We start from the raw sequence: 23,221 nt of genomic DNA on the forward strand, positions 1-23,221 counted from the left end.
GAAGGTGTCCAGTATACTACTGGGGAAGAGCAGAGGGTATTTCCAAGTAGCGCCAGAAAGAGTGAAGCGGCTGGGCCAAAGCCGAAAGGACACTCAGCTGTGGATGTGTGTGGTGGTGAAAAGAAAATCCGATGCTGTAAAGAACAATATTGTTTAGGAACCTGGAATGTCAGATCAATGAATCAAAGCAAGCTGGAGGTGGTCAAACATCAGCTAGCAAGATTGAACATCGACCTCTTGGGAATCAGCCAACTAAAATGGACAGGCATGGGCGAATTTAATTCAGGTGACCATCATATCTACTACTGTGGGCAAGAATCCCTTAGAAGAAATGGAGTAGCACTCATAGTCAACAAAAGGGTGGGAAAAGCAGTACTGGGGTACAATCTTAAAAATGATAGAACGATCTCAGTACGAATCCAAGGCAAACCATTCAACATCACAGTAATTCAAGTCTATGCCCCAACCACTGATGCCGAAGAAGCTGAGGTTGATCGGTTCTATGAAGACCTACAACACCTTCTAGAACTAACACCAAAAAAAGATGTCCTCTTCATCACTGGGGATTGGAATGCTAAAGTAGGAAGTCAAGAAATCACTGGGATAACAGGCAGGCATAGCCTTGGTGTACAAAATGAAGCAGGACAAAAGCAAATAGAGTTTTGCCAAGAGAACACGCTGATCATAGCAAACACTCTTTTCCAACAGCACAAGAGATGACTCTACACACGGACATCACCAGATGGTCAATATCGAAATCAGATTGATTATGTCCTTTGCAGCCAAAGATGGAGAAGATCTATACAGTCAGTAAAAACAAGACCTGGAGCTGACTGTGGCTCAGATCATGAGCTGCCTCTTGCAAAATTTTGGCTTAAATTGAAGAACGTAGGGAAAACCACTAAACCATTCAGGTATGACCTCAATCATATCCCTGATGAATACACAGTGGAGGTGAGGAATAGATTTCAGGGATTAGACCTGATAGACAGAGTGCCTGAGGAACTATGGACGGAGGTCCGTAACATTGTTCAGGAGGCAGCAACTAAATCCATCCCCCAAAAAAAGAAATGCAAGAAAGCCAAGTGGCTGTCTGATGAGGCTTTACAAGTAGCTGAGGAAAGAAGGGAAGCGAAAAGCAAGGGAGAAAGGGGAAGATATACCCAACTGAATGCAGAGTTCCAGAGAATAGCAAGGAGAGACAAGAAGGCCTTCTTAAATGAACAATGCAAAGAAATCGAGGAAAACAACAGAATGGGAAAGACTAGAGATCTCTTCAAGAAAATCGGAGATCTCAAGGGAACGTTCTGTGCAAAGACGGGCATGATAAAGGACAAAGAAGGCAGGGACCTAACAGATGCAGATGAGATTAAGAAGAGGTGGAAAGAATACACAGAAGAACTATACAGGAAAGATCTTAATGTCCCTGATAGCCATGAGAGTGCGGCCACTGCACTTGAGCCGGACATCCTAGAGAGTCAAGTCAAGTGGGCCTTAGGAAGCATTACTAACAACAAAGCTAGCAGAGATGACAGTATTCCAGCTGAGCTATTTAAAATCATAAAAGATGATGCTGTTAAAGTGCTGCATTCAATATGCCAACAAATTTGGAACACTCAACAATGGCCGCAAGACTGGAAAAGGTCAGTTTACATTCCAATTCCAAAGAAGGGCAATGCCAAAGAGTGTTCAAACTACCGCACAATTGCGCTCATTTCACATGCCAACAAGGTGATACTCAAAATCCTACAAGCTAGGCTTCAGCAGTATGCAAACCGAGAACTACCGGAAGTACAAGCTGGGTTTCGAAGAGGCAGAGGAACTAGAGATCAAATCGCCAACATTTGCTGGATCATGGAGAAAGCAAGAGAATTCCAGAAAAACGTCTATTTCTGCTTCATTGACTACGCTAAAGCCTTTGATTGTGTGGATCACAACAAACTGTGGCAAATTCTTAAAGTGATGGGAGTACCAGACCACCTTACCTGTCTCCTGAGAAACCTGTACGAGGGTCAAGAAGCAACATTAAGAACCAGACATGGAACAACCGAGTGGTTCAAAATTGGGAAAGGAGTACGACAAGGTTGCATATTGTCACCCTGCTTATTTAACGTATATGCAGAGTACATCATGAGAAATGCTGGGTTGGATGAATCAGAGGTCGGAATTAAGATTGCTGGGAGAATTATCAACAACCTCCGATATGCAGATGATACCACCCTAATGGCAGAAAGCGAAAAGGATCTAAAGAGCCTCTTGTTGAGAGTGAAAGAGGAGAGTGCAAAAGCTGGTTTGAAACTCAACATTAAAAAAACGAAGATCATGGCATCTGGCCCTATCACTTCCTGGCATATAGAAGGGGAAGAAATGGAAGCAGTGACAGATTTTATTTTCTTGGGCTCCAAGATCACCGCAGACGGTGACTGTAGCCATGAAATTAAAAGACGCTTGCTCCTTGGGACGAAAGCTATGGCAAACCTAGACAGCATAGTAAGAAGCACAGACATCACCTTGCTGACAAAGGTCCGTCTAATCAAAGCTATGGTTTTCCCAGTAGTAATGTATGGCTGTGAGAGCTGGACTATAAGAAAGGCTGAACGCCGAAGAATTGATGCTTTCGAACAGTGGTGCTTGAGAAGACTCTTACGAGTCCCCTGGACTGCAAGGAGGTCAAATCAGTCGATCCTAAAGGAAATCAACCCTGAGTGCTCATTGGAAGGACAGATCCTGAAGCTGAAGCTCAAATATTTTGGCCACCTAATGCGAAGAGAAAACTCTCTGGAAAAGACCGTGATGCTGGGAAAGACTGAAGGCAAAAGGAGAAGGGGATGGCAGAGAATGAGATGGCTAGATAGCATCACCGATGCAATGAATATGAACTTGAGCACGCTCCGGGAGAGAGCGGAGGACAGGAAGGCCTGGCGTGCTATGGTCCATGGGGTCACGAAGAGTCGGACACGACTGAACGACTGAACAACAACAACAAAGAATATGAAGAGCCATGCCAGATCAGACCCAGGGTCCATCTAATCCAGCATTCTGTTCATAGGGTAGTCAACTAGCTGCCCACAGGAACCCACAACAGTGTCCTCCCACCCATGTTCCCCAGCATACTGACTCTGATACTGGAGGTAGCACATAGCCATCATGACTACTAGCCATTGATAGCCTTATCCTCCCTGAATTTGTCCAACCTCCTTATAAAGCCACCCAAATTGGTGGCCATCACTACATCTTGTGGTAGCGAATTCTATAGTTCAACTATGTGCTATGCGAAGAAGTACTTCATTTTATCTGTCTTGAATCTCCTATCAATCAGATTCATGGGATGACCCCAGGTTCTGGTATTTTGAGAGGGAGAAATATGTTTCCCTATCCACTTTCTCCAACACCATAGATAATGTTGTACAACTCTTATCATGTCTCCCCTCACTCACCTTTTTTCTACGGTAAACAGCTGCAGATATTGCAACCCTTTCTCACAGGGAAATTGCTCTGGTCTCTTGGTCATTTTAGTTGCTCTTTCCTGCACTTATTTTTTCCAACTTTACAATATCCCTTTTTAGGTTGCAGTAACCAGAACAGTACACAGTATTCTAACTGTGGTCGCCCCATAATTTTGTATAAGGGCAGTATGGTGGTGGGAGTTTTATTTTGAATTCTTTTCCTTCTCACCGCCATTGCCACCAGCTGCTCCTCTTTCTCATCATTGCTACCATTTGCTTGCATGACAGGCAGAGAAATATGATGAAAACTGGAAAGCATCCAAAGAAGATCCAAAAAGTAGTCTCCAGATGCTGGGAAAATTGTTTATTCTTTACGGGAGCCATCCTATGGCCACTAGACACTGTCTAGAGGGCCATAGGATATGCTTTTTTCCAGGAACTGACCTCAGAGCCCACGCTCCGAGGTCAGTTCCTGGAAAACTGACCTCCTCCCATGTCCGTGCTGCCTCGGAGGCAGCGCGGAGAAGCTCGGAAGAGGAGCGCAGAGTGGCTGAAAAGAGGTGGGGCTGGGGGCATTCCAGGGCAGGGAGAGCGGAGCTGCATGTACGACACATCCTATGTGTCGTACAGGCAGCAGCTTCCTCTCCTGGTCGGCCCCTCTGCGGCTAGAGAGCCGAAAATGGCTGTCTAGCAGAAAATAGCAGGGCAGGAGAGGCACAGAGGGAATGATTCCCCGCCCCCCCCCCCGTGTCTCTCCTGCTTTGCTTTGGACAGGCGGTCGCCTCCAAGTTCGGAGGCGGCCACCTATCTTGACAGGATTGCTCCCTAAGAAGCCCAGAAGCTGGGGCTTCTTAAAGAATAAACAATTGTTTCCAGCATCATGAGACTAGTTCTCTCTTGACTGACAGGCGGAGAGCCAGTGAGCAAGTAGGCAGTAGCATCTACCGCTCCTCCTCGTCACCACTGCTGTTGCCTGGGCTGGAGTGAGAGGCAGGTGAACAAGCAGATTGCAAAGGTGACGAGGAGGAGCAAGTCCAGGCAGTGTGGCCCCTCGGCAGGTGCCCAGCCATGCCAACCCTTGACGCCCTGCCTGGGCGGGGCGGGGGGAGAGCCACAACAGAGCCCCTGCCAGCTCACAGCAGGTAGGTCAGGAAGCAGGGAAGGGTGTTTTTTTGCCAGTTCCTTTCCCAGAAGTTTTATCTTGACATTTGCCTGAGGCAGCAAAATAGGCCAGGCCTGGATAGGAAGACTCATATTTCATGCTTTCTTTGAAACCATCATGGAATAATTTCTATAGCACTGTGCATCTAGTGGTCTCTTACAGCATGATCCTATGTATACCACAGTGTTCAATGGTGCTTAATCTCTAGTAAGCATGTATAAGATTCCAGCCTTAGTGGTAGGACAATTACCATGAGAGCCAGTGTGATATAGTGGCTAGAGTGTTGGACTGGGGATTGGGAGATCCAGGTTCTAGTCCCCACTCGGCCATGGAAGCTCACCGGGTGACTTTGGGCCCGTCACGAACTCTCAGCCCAACCCACCTCACAGGGTTGTTGTTGTGAGGAAAAAATGGAGAGGAGGAGGATCATGTAAGCCGCCTTAAGGAGGAAAAGAGGTGGGATATAAATGTAGTAAATGTAATAAAATAAATAAATCAACAAAATCCTCACTCATGATTGGAATGACTATATCACCCTTCTTATTGACTTCCCACTTTTGAATGGTGGGGGGTGTGCGCCAGACAGAGTTGGGATGTGGGGAGGTTATCTAGGGTTTAGATTTTCAGGGAGTTCAACTACATAGCTGTACTACAAATTGAACAGTGGATTATTGTAAGAGCCCTGCTAAGAGTGGGGAGACAAGATAAAAAAGCAAATAAAACAAAGTGACTTACACTGCATTCCTATACATATCTACGCAGAAGTAAGGTCCACTGACGTCAATGCGACTTAGTCCCACATAAGTGCATATAAGATTGCAGCCTAAATTAATAAAAATGAGACTGCAATCCTACAGACACTAACTTGTGAGTAAGCTCATAAGACATAATGGGATTGCACAGCACATAGGGCTTCTGCCCACTTTGGCTGTAAAAATCATTCACTCACACACAAGTAAAACAACCGGGAAGCAAATCTTTGTTTCACTATAGAGGTAAGGAACTACAGATAAGAGAAATAGGTACTGGCAAAAAATACTTTGAAGAAGATCACAAAAAGGGTCCAATGTGGCTACTTGAAACCAGTATCTACACTGATTTCTTCCTTTTTATTCATTCTGTTAATTAACACTGATGCCTTTCCTTTCTCTGCTGTTTTTTCTTCCCCTCCCAAGAACCAAGATCAGAGATGAGGAATTGTCAAAGCAAGAGCACTCCACCCCCCTCAAACCCACACTTACCTGCTTCCTCAGGAGTTGCTCCACAGGTGACCAGCACTCCAACAGAACCATAGCTAGACTCTTTATAGATCTCCGGCTAGAGGGAGGGGAACAGGGGAATGGACACGTCAGCTGCACTGATGAGCAACATTTAAATACAGGAGCAGCATTCCAGTGGTGTCATTTCAAAAGCACATCAATTCAAGAGGCAAGCTGGGAGTGGTGTTGACAAAGTGTTAGGAGGGGGCACCTTCTCAGCTTTGAACAACCAACGCTGACAAAGGTCCCCCTACCCCGAGAAAGGGACAGAAAGTGATGAGTTATGCTTCAGCTCCATCGATCAGTTCAGGGCTGGAATGGAAGCCATATCTCACGCTGTGCTCTGCTCCCAGTTAATGTTCAGTAACGCGGAATTATTTAATTCAATTTGTTTCTTTTATTTATTTAAGAGATTTACTGGCTGCTCTTCAGCCAAAGCTCTTGGAGCAGCTTACAATATTTGTTTTTTAAAACACACACACACACACACACACACACAATTATTAAAATACAATCAAAGACAGTAAAATATGTGAAACTGGTAGAACAGAGCAGGAATACAATTCCCAGCATTAAAATATAAAAAAAAACAGATCTAAAAGGCCTGGACAAATTAAAGGTTTTCACCTGGTGCTGAAAAGACAACAGGAATGGCACTAAGCAAACCTCCCTGGCAAGGGAATTCCAAAAGTTGTGCACCACCACTGAGAAGGCTCTGTCTCTGCTCACTACCTGCATTACTTCTGACAGGAGGGGGACTCACAGAATGGTGTCAGATGATTATAATGTTTGGGCAGGACATGATGATCCTTTTGGTACCCTGACCCCAAGTCATAAGTCAGGGGTAGGCAACTTGTGTCCCTCCAGCTGTTTTGGTCTACAACTTCCATCATCCCACACTATTGGCTATGCTGGCTAGGACTTATGGGAGTTGTAGGCCAAAACATCTGGAGGGCCACAAGTTGCCCACCCCTGCGTAAATGCTTTAAAGCTTACATCCAGATGATCCAGTACTTTGAATTGTGCTTGGAAATGTACCAGAAACCAATTACACTGCTTCAAAACTGGCATGATACACTCTATACACCCAGTCCTGGTCATTATCTTGCCACTGTCATTTCCAAGCAATCTTCAAAGGCAGTCCCATCTACAAAAGTCTGGACTAGATATTTCCACAGCATGGACAACTGTAGTCAGGCTGTCTCTCTCCAGGAGGGTTCACAGTTCTTGGACAGTTGGTGAAAGGTGCTCTGTGCCTCAGAGGCAACTTAGGCAAAGTATATGAAGGGCCACCTCATCCCATATGTCCCTGCCCATGGTCTGAGATCATTATATTTATTTACCTACTAAATATAACTATACCTCCCATATTTACTTACCCAGAATTAAGATCGTCATCTGAGGCCTTCTTCTGGGTGCCCCCACCAAATGAGGTGAAGTGGGTGGCTACAAGAGACAGGGCCTTTTCAGTGGTGGCATCCTATTTGTGGAATACTGACATTTCAGAGGGAGTGGAACCCCACCTTGAATAGGCAGAGCACCACCTCCCACTCCAGATGAACCACCCACAAATAATAGCTCCATCTTGTCTGGGTTAAGCTTCAGTTTATTGGTCGCCATCCAATCTGTTACCAATCTCAGATGGAGTTTCAGCACTTCCACAGCATCACCTGAATTTGATGAAAAGGAGAAACAGAGCTGGGTGTCATCAGCATATCAGCTTTACCTACACCTACAAAATGGAGCAGGGGAGGATGACCTGTGGCCCTAGGACCACAAATGGCCTTTCAAAAGCCTTTGCAATTGATCAGTTCAGACTTCTGTTCAGTTCCCCCAGTAGTCCATTGGGTAGGGGGGAAGATGGGGAGAGAGGGAGAGACTGGGTGAAAGGAGAGTGTGTGTGAGAAGGAGGGGGGAGAGAAAAGTGCGTGGCCCTGACTCCTTTTGGCTCTGGGCCTGACCACCATGCAGTCCCCAACAGATGATCCCCAAAGGAATGCAGCCCTCAACAGAAAAAGGTTCACATCCCTAAAATACTGGGAGGACAGCCAGGTGCCTTTTCAATATTTACCATATTAGGTTTCAGCCAAAGACAGGGTCACCCTGAGCACCCTGCTAGGCCAATAGCTGACCTGGGTCCTCCCCTGTTCCTCATGTTCTGACTTCCCTGATCAGTTCTGGTTCCAAACGTGACCTTTGGTATCCCTAAGTGACAGCAGCAGTCTCTAGCCCACTGAACCTCAAGGGCCAGGCCAGGCCGTCCCCTCAGAAAATGGAACATTTGTCCTGACTCCACTGCTCCAGGGAATAGTGTGAGCAGCTACTTCCAGGCCCCTCTGCTGATGAGGAGGAAAGGAAAGGATTTTTGAAAGAAGGCTGTGCAACCGACAGTTCGGAGCTAATCTCCTGCACTCCATGACCCCACTGCCTAGGATCACAAGCCCAGCAGGCCATGTGAAATATGAGATGGTGAGGGCACCTGACAGGTTACTTGCTCTGGCACGGTTTACTTGACTTCAGTGGGGCTATTGCTCAAGCACCCTCGGTTGGTGTCCAGAGCTGGGAACCTTCAGCTCTATATGCATCTGCCCCTGTGATGAGTTGGCAGAACTGCAATGTGGAACATCTTTCTGGCAGTGAAATATCCTCAAGTTCTGGGCTGGCCCTGCCTACCCAAGCTGGCCAGTGTGCTCCCCTGGACACCATCCAGTTTGTGCTAGGACCTTGCTTGAGCAATGAGCTCTTCCGGCCTCTGGCGTGTTTCTTGGCTGCAGTTCTCTCGCTCCTAATTCCCAGCCCATCTTTGACAGCTGCTTACAGCAGGGGTGGGCAACTTGTGGCCCTCCAGAAGTTTTCTCACAAAACAGAAGAGAAAAAAAAGTTCTCCGGTGCCTGAAAAATAAATGCTTTTTATTCTGCCCAGCACATTTCAGAAATTTCCTTCCTCAGGGCTGCTTATCTTTCTTCAGATGTAGCAAAAAGAATCCTTTCAAAGTTTCTTCCATAAAATAAACTTTGGAAGGATGCTTGAGCATTTCAAGATAGAAGAAACTTTGGAAGGATGCTTGAGCATTTCAAGATAGAAGAAACTTTGAAAGGATGCTTGAGCATGTCAAAACTGAAGAAACTTCAGAAGGATTATTTTTGATACATCTGAAGAAAAATACGTCGCCCCTGAGGAAGGAAATTTCCAAAATGTGTTGGGCAGAATAAACATTATTTTCAGGCACCGGATAACTTTTTTTTCTCTTCTGTTTTGTTACACACAAGTGCCTTCCCTCTTGCTGTTTCTTCCAAAAGTTTTGGCCAACAACTCCCAAGATCCTTTATCATTGGCTATACTGGCTAGGCTCCAGCAAAGGAGATCGTTACCTTGTTGTGGTACTGGAGCTTGAGCTCCTCAATGACGTCATGAGCTAAACCGTGAAGGGACACCCAAGACAGGAAGGTCATGGCAGAGAGGTCAGACTAAATACGATCCCTGGGGAAGGTAATGGCAACCCACCACAGTATTCTTGCTGTGAAAACTAAATGGATCAGTACAACCAGAGATATGTCAGTATACCATCGCAAGATGGGACTCCCAGGTCGGAAGATGGTCAAAATGCTACTGGGGAGGAACCGAGGATAAGTTCAACTAGCCCCAGATGTGATGACGCAGCTAGCTCAAAGCTGAAAGGATGGCTAGCAGCCGACGGTGTTGGTGGTGAACGATGAATCCGATGTTCTAAAGATCAACACACCATGGAACCTGGAATGTAGGAGTGCACGAAAGCCACTTACCTGGTCTCGCAGGTTTTCACGGTGGGGGGGAGGCGCTTAGCTTCTCTCCCCCCGAAGTTCAGGCCGGGGGGGGAGGCTTCCTGCCTCGCCCGGCCGAAATTCAGACTGGGGAGGAGGCGCCTCGCCTCGCCCGGCCGCGAAATTAAAAGTTAAAAAAAAAAAACGCCCCCGTGATAGGCTACGTGATGATTTACGTAGCCTATAACGGCTGACTTTGCAAATCTAGCCGTGATAGGCTACGTTAATCGTCACGTAGCCTATCACGGGGGCGTTTTTGTTTTTTTTTACTTTTATTGGAATGGCGGCGGCGGCAGCCGGTCGAAAGATCGGCTGCCGCCCCCGCCCCTGACGAAGACCCGACGAACCGCCGCCGGGACCTGCCGCCGGGAGGGACATTCGGGAAAGGTAAGTCCCGTCCCGGGGGGGGGGTGCGGGGTGCAGGGGGGTGCGGAGAATTTCTCCCTGAAACTTCTTCGGGGGGCCGAACATGTTGGTGCTTGGCCCCCCGAAGTTTCGGGGAGAAATTCTCCGCCAACCCTACTGGAATGTAAGATCTATGAGCCAGGGCAAATTGGATGTGGTTATTGGGGACATGTCAAGATTAAATATAGACATTTTGGGTGTCAGTGAACTGAAATGGACTGGAATGGGCCACTTCACATCAGATGACCACCAGATCTACTACTGTGGACAAGAGGACCACAGAAGAAATAGAGTAGCTTTCATAATTAATAATAAAGTGGCTAAAGCAGTGCTTGGATACAATCCAAAAAATGATAGAATGATCTCAATTCGAATTCAGGGTAAGCCATTTAACATCACAGTGATCCAAATATATGCCCCAACCACAGATGCTGAAGAAGGAGAAGTAGATCAGTTCTATGAGGATCTGCAGCACCTACTGGATAATACACCAAAAAGAGATGTTATTTTCATTACAGGAGACTGGAATGCTAAGGCGGGTAGACAAACGACACCTGGAAATACAGGCAAGCATGGTCTGGGAGAACAAAATGAAGCGGGGAATAAGCTGATAGAATTTTGCCAAGACAACTCACTGTGCATAACAAACACTCTCTTCCAACAACCTAAAAGACGACTTTATAAATGGACTTCACCAGATGGTTGACACCAAAATCAGATTGACTACATCCTTTGTAGCCAAAGGTGGCGGACATCTATACAGTCAGTAAATACAAGACCTGGAGCTGACTGTAGTTCAGATCACGAACTTCTTATTGCACAATTTAGAATCAGACTAAAGAGAGTAGGGAAGACCCACAGATCAGTTAGATATAAGTTCACGAATATTCCTAATGAATATGCAGTGGAGGTGAAGAATAGATTTAAGGGACTAGATTTAGTAGATAGGGTCCTGGAAGAACTATGGACAGAAGTTCGCAACATTGTTCAGGAGGTGGCAACAAAAAACGTCCCAAAGAAAAAGAAAACCAAGAAGGCAAGATGGCTGTCTGCTGAGACACTGGGAGTAGCCCAAGAAAGAAGGAAAGCAAAAGGCAACAGTGATCGGGGGAGATATGCCCAATTAAATGCAAAATTCCAGAGGTTAGCCAGAAAAGATAAGGAATTATTTTTAAACAAGCAATGCGCAGAAGTGGAAGAAGATAATAGAATAGGAAGGACAAGAGACCTCTTCCAGAAAATTAGAAACATCGGAGGTAAATTCCAGGCAAAAATGGGTATGAGAAAAAAACAAAATTGACAAGGACCTAACAGAAGCAGAAGAGATCAAGAAAAGGTGGTAAGAATATATGGAAGATCTGTATAGGAAGGATAATAATATCGGGGATAGATTTGACGGTGTGGTCAGTGAGCTAGAGCCAGACATCCTGAAGAGTGAGGTTGAATGGGCCTTAAGAAGCATTGCTAATAACAAGGCAGCAGGAGACGACAGTATCCCAGCTGAACTGTTTAAAATCTTGTAAGATGATGCTGTCAAGGTGATGCTTGCCATATGCCAGCTAATTTGGAAAACACAAGAATGGCCACCAGATTGGAAAAAATCAACTTATATCCCCATACCAAAAAAAGGGAAACACTAAAGAATGTTCAAACTATCCAACAGTGGCACTTATGTCACATGCCAGTAAGGTAACGCTCAAGATCTTGCAAGGTTGACTCCAGCAATTCATGGAACGAGAATTGCCAGATGTATAAGATGGGTTTAGAAAAGGCAGAGGAACTAGAGACCAAATTGCCAATATCTGCCGGATAATGGAGAAAGCCAGGGAGTTTCAGAAAAACACCTGTTTCTGTTTTATTGACTATTCTAAAGCCTTTGACTGTGTGGATCATCACAAATTGTGGCAAGTTCTTGGTGGAATGGGGATACCAAGTCATCTTGTCTGCCTCCTGAGGAATCTGCATAATGACCAAGTAGTAACGGTCAGAACAGACCAAGGAACAACGGACTGGTTTAAGATTGGGTAAGCAGTGTGGCAGGGTTGTATACTCTCACCCTACCTATTCAACCTGTACACAGAATACATCATGCGACATGCTGGGCTTGATGAATCCAAGGCTGGAGTTAAAATCACTGGAAGAAACATTAACCATCTCAGATATGCAGATGATACCACTTTGATGGCTGAAAGTGAGGAGGAGCTGAGGAACCTCATGACGAAGGTGAAAGAAGAAAGTGCAAAAGCTGGGTTGCAGTTAAACCCCAAAAAACCAAGATTATGGCAACCAGCTTGATTGATAAATGGCAAAAAGAGGGAGAAAATGTGGAGGCAGTGACAGACTTTGTCTTTCTAGACATAAAGATTACCGCAGACATTGACTGCAGCCAGGAAATCAGAAGACATTTACTTCTTGGGAGGAGAGAAATGAAAAATCTTGATAAAATAGTTAAGAGCAGAGATGTCACACTGACAACAAAGGTCCGCATAGTTAAAGCAATTGTATTCCCCGTAGTAACCTATGGCTGCGAGAGCTGGACCATATGGAAGACTGAGTGAAGGAAGACAGATGCTTCTGAACTGTGGTGTTGGAGGAAAATTCTGAGAGTGCCTTGGACTGCAAGAAGATCAAACCAGTCCATACTTGTAGAGGAAAACCCCCGGAAGACTATTGTACATCGAGGAGATAGGGATGGTGTGTCACAGTTGTTCATTCTGTTCCTATGTTTCCTGGAAGACCTTAAAACTTAGGCCTCCTTAAGGCCTTTAGTGTAAAATTCAGTTTTCAGAGTTGGTTGCAAGTGAGGATGGCACGAATGCGGGAGGATGACATGAACGATGGGACGGCCTTGGAATGAGGGAGGGTACCATCTGGCTATGGTCCACTTGCTTCACCTAATCTTTTAAGTGGTACAGATATGACATACATCATCAGGTGGCTAAGCACAACAGGTGTGATTAATTAAGGTGCTGTCCTAAGCGGCACGTAGCACTCAAGAGATTAAGGTATAAAAAATCCCCGCAGTTTGCCCAGAGTGAGCTTCGATGCAGACCTGACTGGGAAGGTGCTGCATGCCGGCCATAGACTGGGGTCTCCTCGTGGTCGTTCCTGGGGCTCCTGACAACTGATTGAGGACTGCTTGCTTGGTATTGTATATTCTTCCTGATATCCTTTTATCAGGATATTTATGATAGCCTGCTTTAAATAAAATCCTTGGACTTCAACTCACTTGTGTGCTTATTGCTCCTGAATCCAAAAAAAGCCCTTGCCTTTGGCAAGACAATCCTCCAGGAAATAAAGCCAGACTGCTCACTTGAAGAAAGGATATTAAAGGCAAAACTGAAGTACTCTGGCCACATCATGAGAAGACAGGATACCCTGGAGAAGATGCTGATGCTAGGGAAAGTGGAAGGCAAAAGAAAGAGGGGCCGACCAAGGGCAAGATGGATGGACGATATTCTGGAGGTGACAGGCTCGCCCTTGGGGGAGCTGGGGGTGGCGACAGCTGACAGGAAGCTCTGGTGTGGGCTGGTCCATGAAGTCACGAAGAGTCGGAAGTGACTGAACGAATAAACAACAACAACATACTGGCTAGGACTGATGGAAGCTGTAGTCCAAAACATCTGGAGGCCACATTCTTTTCAGGCACCGGATAACTTTTTTTCTCTTCTGTTTTGTGACACACAAGTGCTTTCCCCTCTTGCTGTTTCTTCCAAAAGTTTTGGCCAACAGCTCCCATGATCCTTTATCATTGGCTATACTGGCTAGGACTGATGGAAGCTGTAGTCCAAAACATCTGGAGGCCACAAGAGGCCCACCCATGGCCTACAGCAACTCTCTGCTATCTTCCACTTTTCTAACTTAAGAGAATTCTCATTTTGTGGAGTACGAGTACATGATTTAAGGAAACCATAGCCACAAGCTCCTTGTCTGGGTTTTTGATCCTGTCGCTTGCCTAATTAGCACTGTGATGAAACATCAAACCCCTTCAAGGCCTGAGAATTACAATACTGCTTTCTGAAGATGACTTAGTCAATAATGCATATATACCATGTCTTCTCTCTCTTACCCACTTTCAGAACATTATCTTTTGTGCTTTGGAGATAAAAAGGGAAAACATTAATGACCCAAATCAATATTCAGGCTCAGCAGCTTGCTAATTGTGTGCCCATGCATGCATCTGCTAAGGAGCAAGCGACACACTACACTGTAGGTATCTGTAAGTTATTTAGGGTGCAATCCTATGCATGTATAGACAGAAAAAAGTCCTACAACTCCCAGCATTCCCCAGCCAGCCATACTGGCTTTTTAAAGACTTTTTAAAGACTCTTTTTCTGTCTAAACATACATAGGATTGGGCCCTTATTTATTTATTTAATAATTCCCTCCCCCCAATTTGAATTTAGACAATTCTTCAGCACATGTACTTGGGATTAATCCCATTGAACTCAACGGGGCATAATTCTGATTAGACATGAACAGAACTGTACTACTAATCTCTGATTCCACCACCACCATCACCACCAGCATGCAATATTTTTTAAAAAAACACCTTTGGGTCTGCTTTGAAATAAAGCATCTTTGAGGGGTTTGCTTATATTATTATTCCCACAAAATCCAAATGTACAAAACTTTTTCCCTAGTTCAGGTTTAAAAACTGAGTTGAATGGAACAGCACACTGTGAGTTTATATTTTTAACAAGCCTGCCTCAATCACTGCCCTTTCTTTGTAGGAGTATTTGATACTTCTCAAAATAAAATGAGCTGCAGGAGGAATCAGCCGGCCCTGTAACAGTGTGTGTTTTTCTGTAGATATTCAACTGCTTTGCAATATACTGACAATTCCCAGTGAGTCGCTGAGGAGGCAACCATTTTTTAATGTCAGCAGCCATTTTGAATTTTTAAAACACCTCAGAACAGGGCTTTGTGGGAAAAACAAAATGGCAGATGATCCAAATCTCTTCCCTCAGTAAGAATTTCACCTCACTCCTAAAATATATCCAAAACAAAACAGCCAATTCCAAGGTGGCTGAAGGGTGAGAAATTGTTCTTGTCAATTCAATAAAACTCTTGTTGCAGCATAAAGCATAGTTTGCCCCAGGTGTATTTTTTTTTACATTCTTGAAGATGTTCTAATTTTTTGGTTTTAAAAGAAGAAAAATATTTTCCACTCTTTCACTTCTTAGCTTCATCATGCATCCATTTTTCTGGCTTATTACCCCTGTACTTTCCCTATTTATTCATTTTCTCTTCCTCTAATTTTCTTTATTCATTATTATTTGTACTTTCCCTATTCATTCATTTTCTCTTCCTATAAAGAGCCCAGAGGAACAGTATGGCCTCACTTTGATCCTTTGAAGGTAGGTGAAGCTGAGAAGTGTTGGCAACTTCAAGCTGAACAGGAGTTGCCAACTTGTGGTTTAAAAATACCTGGTCAATTGGCAAAGTGAGGGATAGAATTTGACTGACTAGAGAACCTAGACATTTGGGGTAGGTCAGGGGCACAGCCTAGCAGGTTTTGCTGCATTGAGGTGGCTGGGTGACCATGTGTCCTCTTTTATAGAGGTCAGTCCTCTATTTGAAGAGCTGCCAGAGGTCTATCCTCTATTTTGAAGGCATCCTTTATTTGAAGGGCTGTCCAGTCCAAAAATAAAGAACCATCAGAAGGGGCACAGTTGGGCCTTGAAGTTTCCCAGCAACAGCATCTGGACAGCAGACTGAGCAGGCACACAGGTGATCTGGTCACAGTCTTCCACACTATGGTGAGATGTACTGTATTTCTATTTAAATTATAGCAATTATGTCTAAATTTGCATCAATACAAACAAATTGGCATATTCACATTTTATGCATATCTGTGCCTTCTTTGGTCCTTTTACTTGGCAATGCATAAGTGGCCACTGTACAGCTCACATTCCTCACCAAAGTCACCAACTCCCTCTCCTTGCTTTTTCTTTGGAGTCCATCTGCCAGGGAGGAATCACAGCCATCACCACCACTGCTATCATTCTCTGGCTTGCCCTGCCCACTCTCTCCCCTCAGCCCCAAAGGGACAGTGGTGGGCAGCAGCAAGGAGGAGAAGCTTCAACTGCTGCCAGTCTGACACCTCTGTCTCATTGGGCCCAGAGAAAGAGAGTGAGCAAGTGTAACCCACTGGAATAGGTTTCTTTAAGAATTCTGAGGAATATTCCTGCACATGCTCAGTAAAAGAGTGAGTTAGGGAGTGGCCACCATTTTAGGCAGTTACCAGAATTGCAGTGCAAAAGAAGCTTGTTTTCTCCTGCCTGTAAGACTTTGAACCTTAAGACAGGGCCCTTTAAAAATGTTCCTGTTGCACAAATTATGCTGAAGTTCGTTCCCTCTAGGAGGGGTATGCTAATATCCCCTTAGAGACACATGGAACTCTGAGATTCAGTCCAATGCAGTTTTATATGGCAAGAGACAAACAGTGCTGTTCGGGTGGATTGTCGTGGCTAGCGCTACAAAGGAGAACCACACCCTGAAGGTTTTTGGTACAGCTAATATACATTCGGGTCACATGACCTGTTTCTTTATTGGCTGGATACTCTAAGGTTCATAACTTTTGCCCTGCCTACTTATGACGTCTCCTTGACATGTTTATCCTCCTACTACATACATCGCATGTACATTATAATGACCTCATTAGCTATGTGGGGTGGGTCACACAATATTCATGAACTTCATTAAGCATGCATAGTTGACATGTCTCTATGGCTGTTGTGTCCTTGCAGGCTGGGCAGGAAGTGATCTAGCTGGAACTGGTTCTAACCAGCTGCAGGCATGGCGGCTTCGCAAGGCGGGGGGACTCCTCTGGCTGTACGTGATATGAAACAGACCATTTCTGTTGGTGTCAACAAGGCAGTTGATAAGACTATCCTCCTCTGGGACTTTCCACCGTAGGAGGCTGCCTGAGATGGCTGCCGCTACTTTAAGATGGTGTCTCTTTGGTTCTATCAATCCCCCCTTAAAAGCCTTTCATCGAGCATTAAACACGTTAATCAGCCATCTTGACTTTGTCATAAAGCAAAAGCATTTGTTTTGACAAGGCAGCTTCAATTAATCTTTGGGACAGACCCCTAGCGCAGGGGATGATGCAACAGCCAAACAGTACCAAAACTTCAACTACCACTACTAGCGATATAAGGACAGAGGCTGCCAAATGTTTCCATTTACCGAACCATTTTTCCAGCCAGACGGTTAAGGGGTTGTTAACTCCTGAATTCTCAGCTAATTCTTCAGATAGGGTGGTGAGGCCTTGAAACGCCTTCGTTACCGTGCTGTCAGGGGCGGTGTTGCTGGGGATGAAGGTGCAGCATCTCCCGCCTAACATAACGCATATTCCTCCTTTTTCTGCTAACATCATGTCAAGAACATGCCGATTTTCCCAGGCCATTTGGCTAGTGGCGTCTAATTGTTCGGCCAGTCCCGTGTAGTTTATAAACCTTTGCTGATTATAATAGATGTAATTAATCCAATCTACATTTTTGTTAATGGTTGCCCACCAAAACAGAGTAGATTCGAATCCCGCAGCTATTTGGTTTTGCCCTTTAAACTCATCAGGGACTCTTGGCACTCCTCTTGAATCTATATATATTCGATTGTCGAAAGGGGTCGCACTTCGCCTTCGGCGGGAACAGGCAGGCTGCTGGGGTGGGTGGAAAGCAATGGAAAAGGGGACCACAAGCTGAACCAGCCCGCAGGTCCCAGACCAATTTGAGGGAAGGGTTTCAAAGAGCTCCAGGCCTCTGCAATACCACCAGAGGTCGGCTCGGGGAACAGGCAGAGAGTTATTATGGAATGTTGTGGTGTTGAGGCAGGTTGAGAGATTGCCCCAAGGGGTACCATCTTGCTCTAGGGACTGGTAGATGCATCCGGTGTGGTTCCATCCCTCCATGGAAGACACGGGGTAGGACACGACCTTCTATTTTGAGGGGGGGTAGAGTTTATTGAGGTCTTGGCAACTCTCGTCACCCCATGCATCGGGATGTTGAAACAGATGGATCATGCAAGTAAGGAGGGAAGGCTGGTCCCACCCTAAGGGAAAAGGTAATACCTTGGTGATGGATCTTCCGGCCGCACATACAAAACAATCGGATTTGTTTAAAGACTTGGCTGTGTATTTTACCCACTCTAGCCATACATTGTCAGCTTCTTTTGTCATTGGAATCCCTAACTGGGCTCTCCAGGGGCGGTCTTTTATTTCTGGGATCTGCACTAAGGGTGGTTTGGGGGGGGGGGGCTTTTGTGGTTAATCTGGCCTGTTGTATGACTTGCTTGATGGTTTTATGGACCCGCGGCGGGCTCCACTGATCTAATCCCCACTGTCCTCCCTTGGTGAGGCAGACTTTGGTCCCGAGTGGTAACTGGCTTTTCCGGCTGCCAGTGTAGTAGGTGTAAGGTTTAGTCAGTTATACTTCAAAAACCTTTTTTCCTAGGCAGGTGATGGACTTCATGGATTTATAATATTCTGCCCCTAAAGAAGTTCTGAAAACTGTTTGGCCATTTTCTTGACAACAAGATTGCCCCGCTCCCACTACTCCATTGGTAAGTAATGCTAAGACCCACAGCCCCTTCATTTTCGGCAAAAAAGTCCCTTCAGCCCCTCAAGAGCCTGATAGGTCCATGCCGTCTCTAAATCTTGCCCTGTGCCTCCCCGAGCATCCGGGGTCAGGGAGGGCAGAGGGTTGTTGCTTGTGGACCCCGGGACTCCTTGGGCACAGGATGCAGAAGTCTGGTCTGGATACTTTTTTATCCTAGTATGATGAGTCCACCTATCCCACCCCAAAAGTTTTACCGCTGTGTGGCTAGTCAGGGCCACAGTATAGGGTCTGTCCCACCTGGCAGTCAGGGGCTCCTTTTTCTACTTTTTGACTAGTACTTGGTCTCCAGAGCGGAAAGGGTGGACGGCCTGGTCAAGCAGCAAAGACTGGAACTCCACGGCATGGCGGTGTAACTGAAACAAAACAGACTGCAAACCACTAACATGGTCCCACAACGTTTGCTTTCCCACTTCCCACGTGGCTCCCTCGCGTTGTCCCGGGGGCAGAACTCGAGGTGGTCACCCAAACATGAGCTTGAAAGGGGACAACTTAATCCCTTTGCGGGGTGTTTTCTGGATTTTAGTTAAGGCGAGGGGGAGGGCCTCGACCCATTTGAGGTGAGTTTCTGCACAGATCTTAACTAAGGTTTCTTTTAGGGTCCTATTCATCCATTCGACTTGGCCAGAGCTTTGGTGCTGCCAGGGCGTTTGAAGGTGCCACTGGATCCCCAGAGCCCGGGCGGTTCTCTGAGTAACTTGGGAGACAAAGTGGCTCCCCATATCAGATTCAATAGACTCAGGGAGAGAAAACCGGGGTACTATTTCATTGAGTAGGGCCTTAGCCACAGCTTGGGCTTGGCAGGTATGGGTTGGGAAACACTCAACCCATCCAGTGAGCTGATCAACAAACACAAGCATGTACTTAAAACCTTTACATGGGGGCATCTCAGCAAAGTCGACTTGGAGCCTTTGGAATGGATAGTGGGCCCACAGTCTCCCTCCCACTGGGGCAGGAGGCTGTTTTCCTTTGCTGTGCGTTTTTAGGCAAACAGGCAGTGTGTGACTATTCTCTGTGCCTCTGTGTGCATGGCGGGCCCTAGGATGGTGTGTCTAGCTAAATCTACCATGGGTCCAGCTCCCATACGGCCCTGGGTATTGTGCAGGTCTTCCAAGATCTGCCTTAAAATTACTAAAGGGGTGTACACGATTCCATGGGGCAGGACCCACCACCAGTCTGGCCCCTTTTGCCCCCCGCAGATCTTGGCCTGTGTCTTTTCTTCCTCAGTATATTGGGGCTTTGTTACTGGCACGGGCTTGGCCAGGCATATCCAGGTCATCCCATCCTCGGCGGCTTCTTTGGCTGTGATGTCAGCTCAGTGATTCCCCTGCTTTTGAGTGGGATGGGGATCCTCGGCCCGTCCATGTGCATATAGATCATACATGCACAACTGCTAATTCCTTGGGCAGCATCAGGGCTTCAAGGAGGGCTGTGATCAGACGTCGGTGGGCCACCTTGTGTCCGGAGGCAGTTATGAAACCTCTCTCTCTCCTTAGCTTGCCGTGTGCATGCACTGTCGTAAATACATACTTGGAGTCCGTGTAAATGTTCGCCCGCTTACCGGAGGCCATTTTTAAAGCTTCTGTCATCGCGACCATTTCGGCGGCCTGGGCTAAAAGGTGGGCTGGGAGTTTATATAGCCAGCAGTTTGAGCTGGATACCACAGCTGCTCCGGTGTGTCGATGCCCATCTTTCATGAAACTGGACCCGTCAACGTAGAATTCTTCATCGGGGTCAGGCCAGGGAACATCTCGCAGGTCTGGTCGAGCCAGGGTTTCTTCGTTGAGGACCTCTAGGCAATCATGGGTGGCTCCCTGGCCTTGCTCTGGCAAGAGGGTTGCCGGATTTAGAGTTGTGGAGGTCTTGAAGGTGAGATTTGGGGCAAGCAGAAGGGCAATCTCATACTGCGAATGCCGGAAGGGGTTGAGGTATTTCTCTCCCACTCCTGAGCCTAATATCTGGGGAACCCCATGGGGAAAAACCACTTCCTTGTCTCCTCCTAAGGTTAGTTTCTTTGCCTCTTGAACGAGGAGGGCGCAGGCCGCAACAGCTCTCAAACAGGCAGGCCATGATCGAGCAACGGGGTCAAGCACCCTTGAGTAATATCCTACTGGGCGAAGGGAGGGCCCATACTCCTGGCAAAGCACACCCGCCGCCACCCCCCTTCGCTCATGCATAGGGATGTCAGAGAATTCCACCACGGATCTCGGTGAGGCCGAATGCCAGTGCATTCGGCCCCCCGAAATCTGAGGCGGAACGAAGTCCCCGCCCCCCCAACCCACGAAAGGCACGTGAAATGGAGCATTTACCTGCTGCCATCCGCACTGACTTGTGAATGGTGGCCGCCCTGCGGCCGCTATTCACTTCCTGATCATAGCCGTGATAGGCTACGTAAATACTTAGCCTATCATGGCTAACGCAGGGATGCCATTTGTGTTTCTGCAGAGGCCGTGATAGGCTACATAAGTATTTACATATCCTATCACGGCAAGCTAAAAAACAACAACACAGCATACGCAAATGGCAGCGGCTACGGCAGCCGCCATTTGCGTTCCCTATTTTTCGCCGTTTTATCCTACGTAAATATTTACATAGGCTATTACGGCGGGAAAAAAGGGGAATGCAAATAGCATAGTGGGTGCCATTTGCATTCCTTCCCCCCCACCACCGTTTTAGCCTACATAAATATTTACGTAAGCTATAATGGCGAAAAAAAGGAACACAAACAGCACCCACTACGCTATTTGCATTCCCCTTTTTTTTCACCGTAATAGCTTACGTAAATATTTACGTAGGCTAAAACAGCGGAAAAAAGGGAACGCAAATGGCGGCGGCTGTAGCCGCCTCCATTTGCGTACGCTGTTTTTTGTTTGTTTTTTTGCTTGCCGGATGTCCGGCTGCGGGCGGCCCCGGCCAGCGGCTCTGCGGAATCTCCATGGAGCAGAGCTGGCCAGATTAGGATTTTGGGGGGAGATGCGGCGCACATCCCCCCCTGAATCACCCCGTCGAAAAGGTAAGTGACTTTCGTACATCCCTATTCATCACAAAGAGGCGGAAGGCCTTGGCAGGATTTGGGATCATCAAGGCTGGGGGAGACATTAGGGACCATTTAAGCTCTTGAAAGGCTTTTTCCATATCCCTGGTCCAGGTCCAATTGAGCACTCCTTCCTTTGTTAAGGATTCATAGAGTGGCTTAGCCTTGCCACCATAGTCTGCAATCCATAAGCAGCAGAATCCGGTGAGGCCCCAAAATGCCCGAAGTTCAGGCGGGCAGCTCGGGAGGGGTAGTCTTGAATGGCCTGTATTTGGCTATGATCAAGGCGGCGCTGGCCTTTTGAGATTTTATAGCCTAAAAAGGTGACTTCTGCTTTTACGCGTTGAGCCTTTTTGCCAGAGACTTTGTACCCGCAGGTGGCCAGCAAATTGAGCAATTCGCAGGTATATCGTTCACAGTCTTGAGGGGTCTCGGCGGCGATCAACAGATCATCACAATACTGTAAGACTTGGCCTTTTTCGAGGCTCCCCTTCCAGGCGGCCAGGTCTCTTTGCAGCTGGGACCCAAAAATCTCAGGAGCGCATGTGAGCCCTTGAGGCACTACTGTCCACATTAGCTGAGCCTTGTGGTGGGTGTCAGGGTCTTCCCATTCAAAGGTGAACAGGGGCTAGGCCGTTTCATGGAGGGGTATTGAGAAGAACGCATCTTTTAAGTCTAGGATAGAAAAGCAGGTGCTCTTTGAAGGGATCTGGGTCAGGATCATGTGGGGATTCAGCACGACAGGATAGGGAGCTATAATTAATTTGTTGATAAGGCGTAAGTCTTGCACAAGTCTGTAATCTGGGCCCTCCAGTTTGGGGACCCCCAAAATGGGGGTGCTGTATGGGGAAGTTCCTTCACGGAGCCAGCTGCAAGCCTTGAATTTCTCAATGAGGGGTTTCAGGCCTTTCCGGGTAGCCTATTTCACTGGGTACTGGTGGATCTTGACAGGGTCGTGGCCAGGCTTTAGAGTAAAAACAACGGGGGCTGCAGTCTTTGCCCCTGCCCGTCCTCCGTTCTCAGCCCAGGCGGAGGGATCTACACCCGGGAATCGTGACCACTCAGGACTCCCCTCAGGAGCCCTGGGCCCCTGACCATATAAGTCAACAAGGCTATCTGGTAGTTGGACCCCTGTTGCTTAGGAATTATAACTTCTATTTGGCCATTGCAAAAGCTTATCTTGGCCTGTAGTTTTGTAAAGATGTCTCTTCCCAGGAGGGCTACAGGGCACGTGGGGCTGCAAACAAACTGATGAGTAAGGTGGGTGTCACCAATTTTAGTGAGGAGGGGTCGGGTCTTTTCGAGGCGGGTCGTACGACCCTCAGCGCCCTGGATCTGCGCACTCCCTCCTGAGCACCCGGAGCCCTTGCAAAGGGGACGAGGCTAAGCGTGGCCCCAGTGTCACTTAAGGCAGGCATAGTCTGCCCCCCTACTTCAATTTTTACTACAGGGTCCAGGTGTGCTCGTTGTTGAGCCAAGAGGGGGTACCCGGCACC

At 46.8% G+C, this 23,221-nt stretch overlaps 1 protein-coding gene across 2 annotated transcripts in view; it reads right to left on the minus strand.

Moving 5' to 3' along the window:
• Positions 1 to 23,221, minus strand: part of LOC146344723 (uncharacterized) — a 35,611-nt gene that overhangs the window by 9,340 nt on the left and 3,050 nt on the right. The window contains exons 2-4 of one of the 2 annotated variants that reach the window (XM_084858045.1): positions 18,932 to 19,047; positions 7,247 to 7,537; positions 5,850 to 5,925 (exon numbers count right to left, since the gene is read on the minus strand). In XM_084858045.1, the coding sequence (XP_084714171.1) occupies positions 5,850 to 5,900 (51 nt within the window). In that variant the 5' untranslated portion in view covers positions 5,901 to 5,925; positions 7,247 to 7,537; positions 18,932 to 19,047. Of the gene's footprint in view, positions 1 to 4,858; positions 4,985 to 5,849; positions 5,926 to 7,246; positions 7,538 to 18,931; positions 19,048 to 23,221 lie in introns of those variants that run through there. The other variant, XM_084858046.1, reaches the window with a different exon arrangement.

The sequence above is a fragment of the Heloderma suspectum genome, chromosome 5 (genome assembly GCF_057233095.1).
Source record: "Heloderma suspectum isolate Gila_16-S chromosome 5, 16-S_ref, whole genome shotgun sequence".
In the NCBI taxonomy this organism is placed as follows: Eukaryota; Metazoa; Chordata; class Lepidosauria; order Squamata; family Helodermatidae; genus Heloderma; species Heloderma suspectum.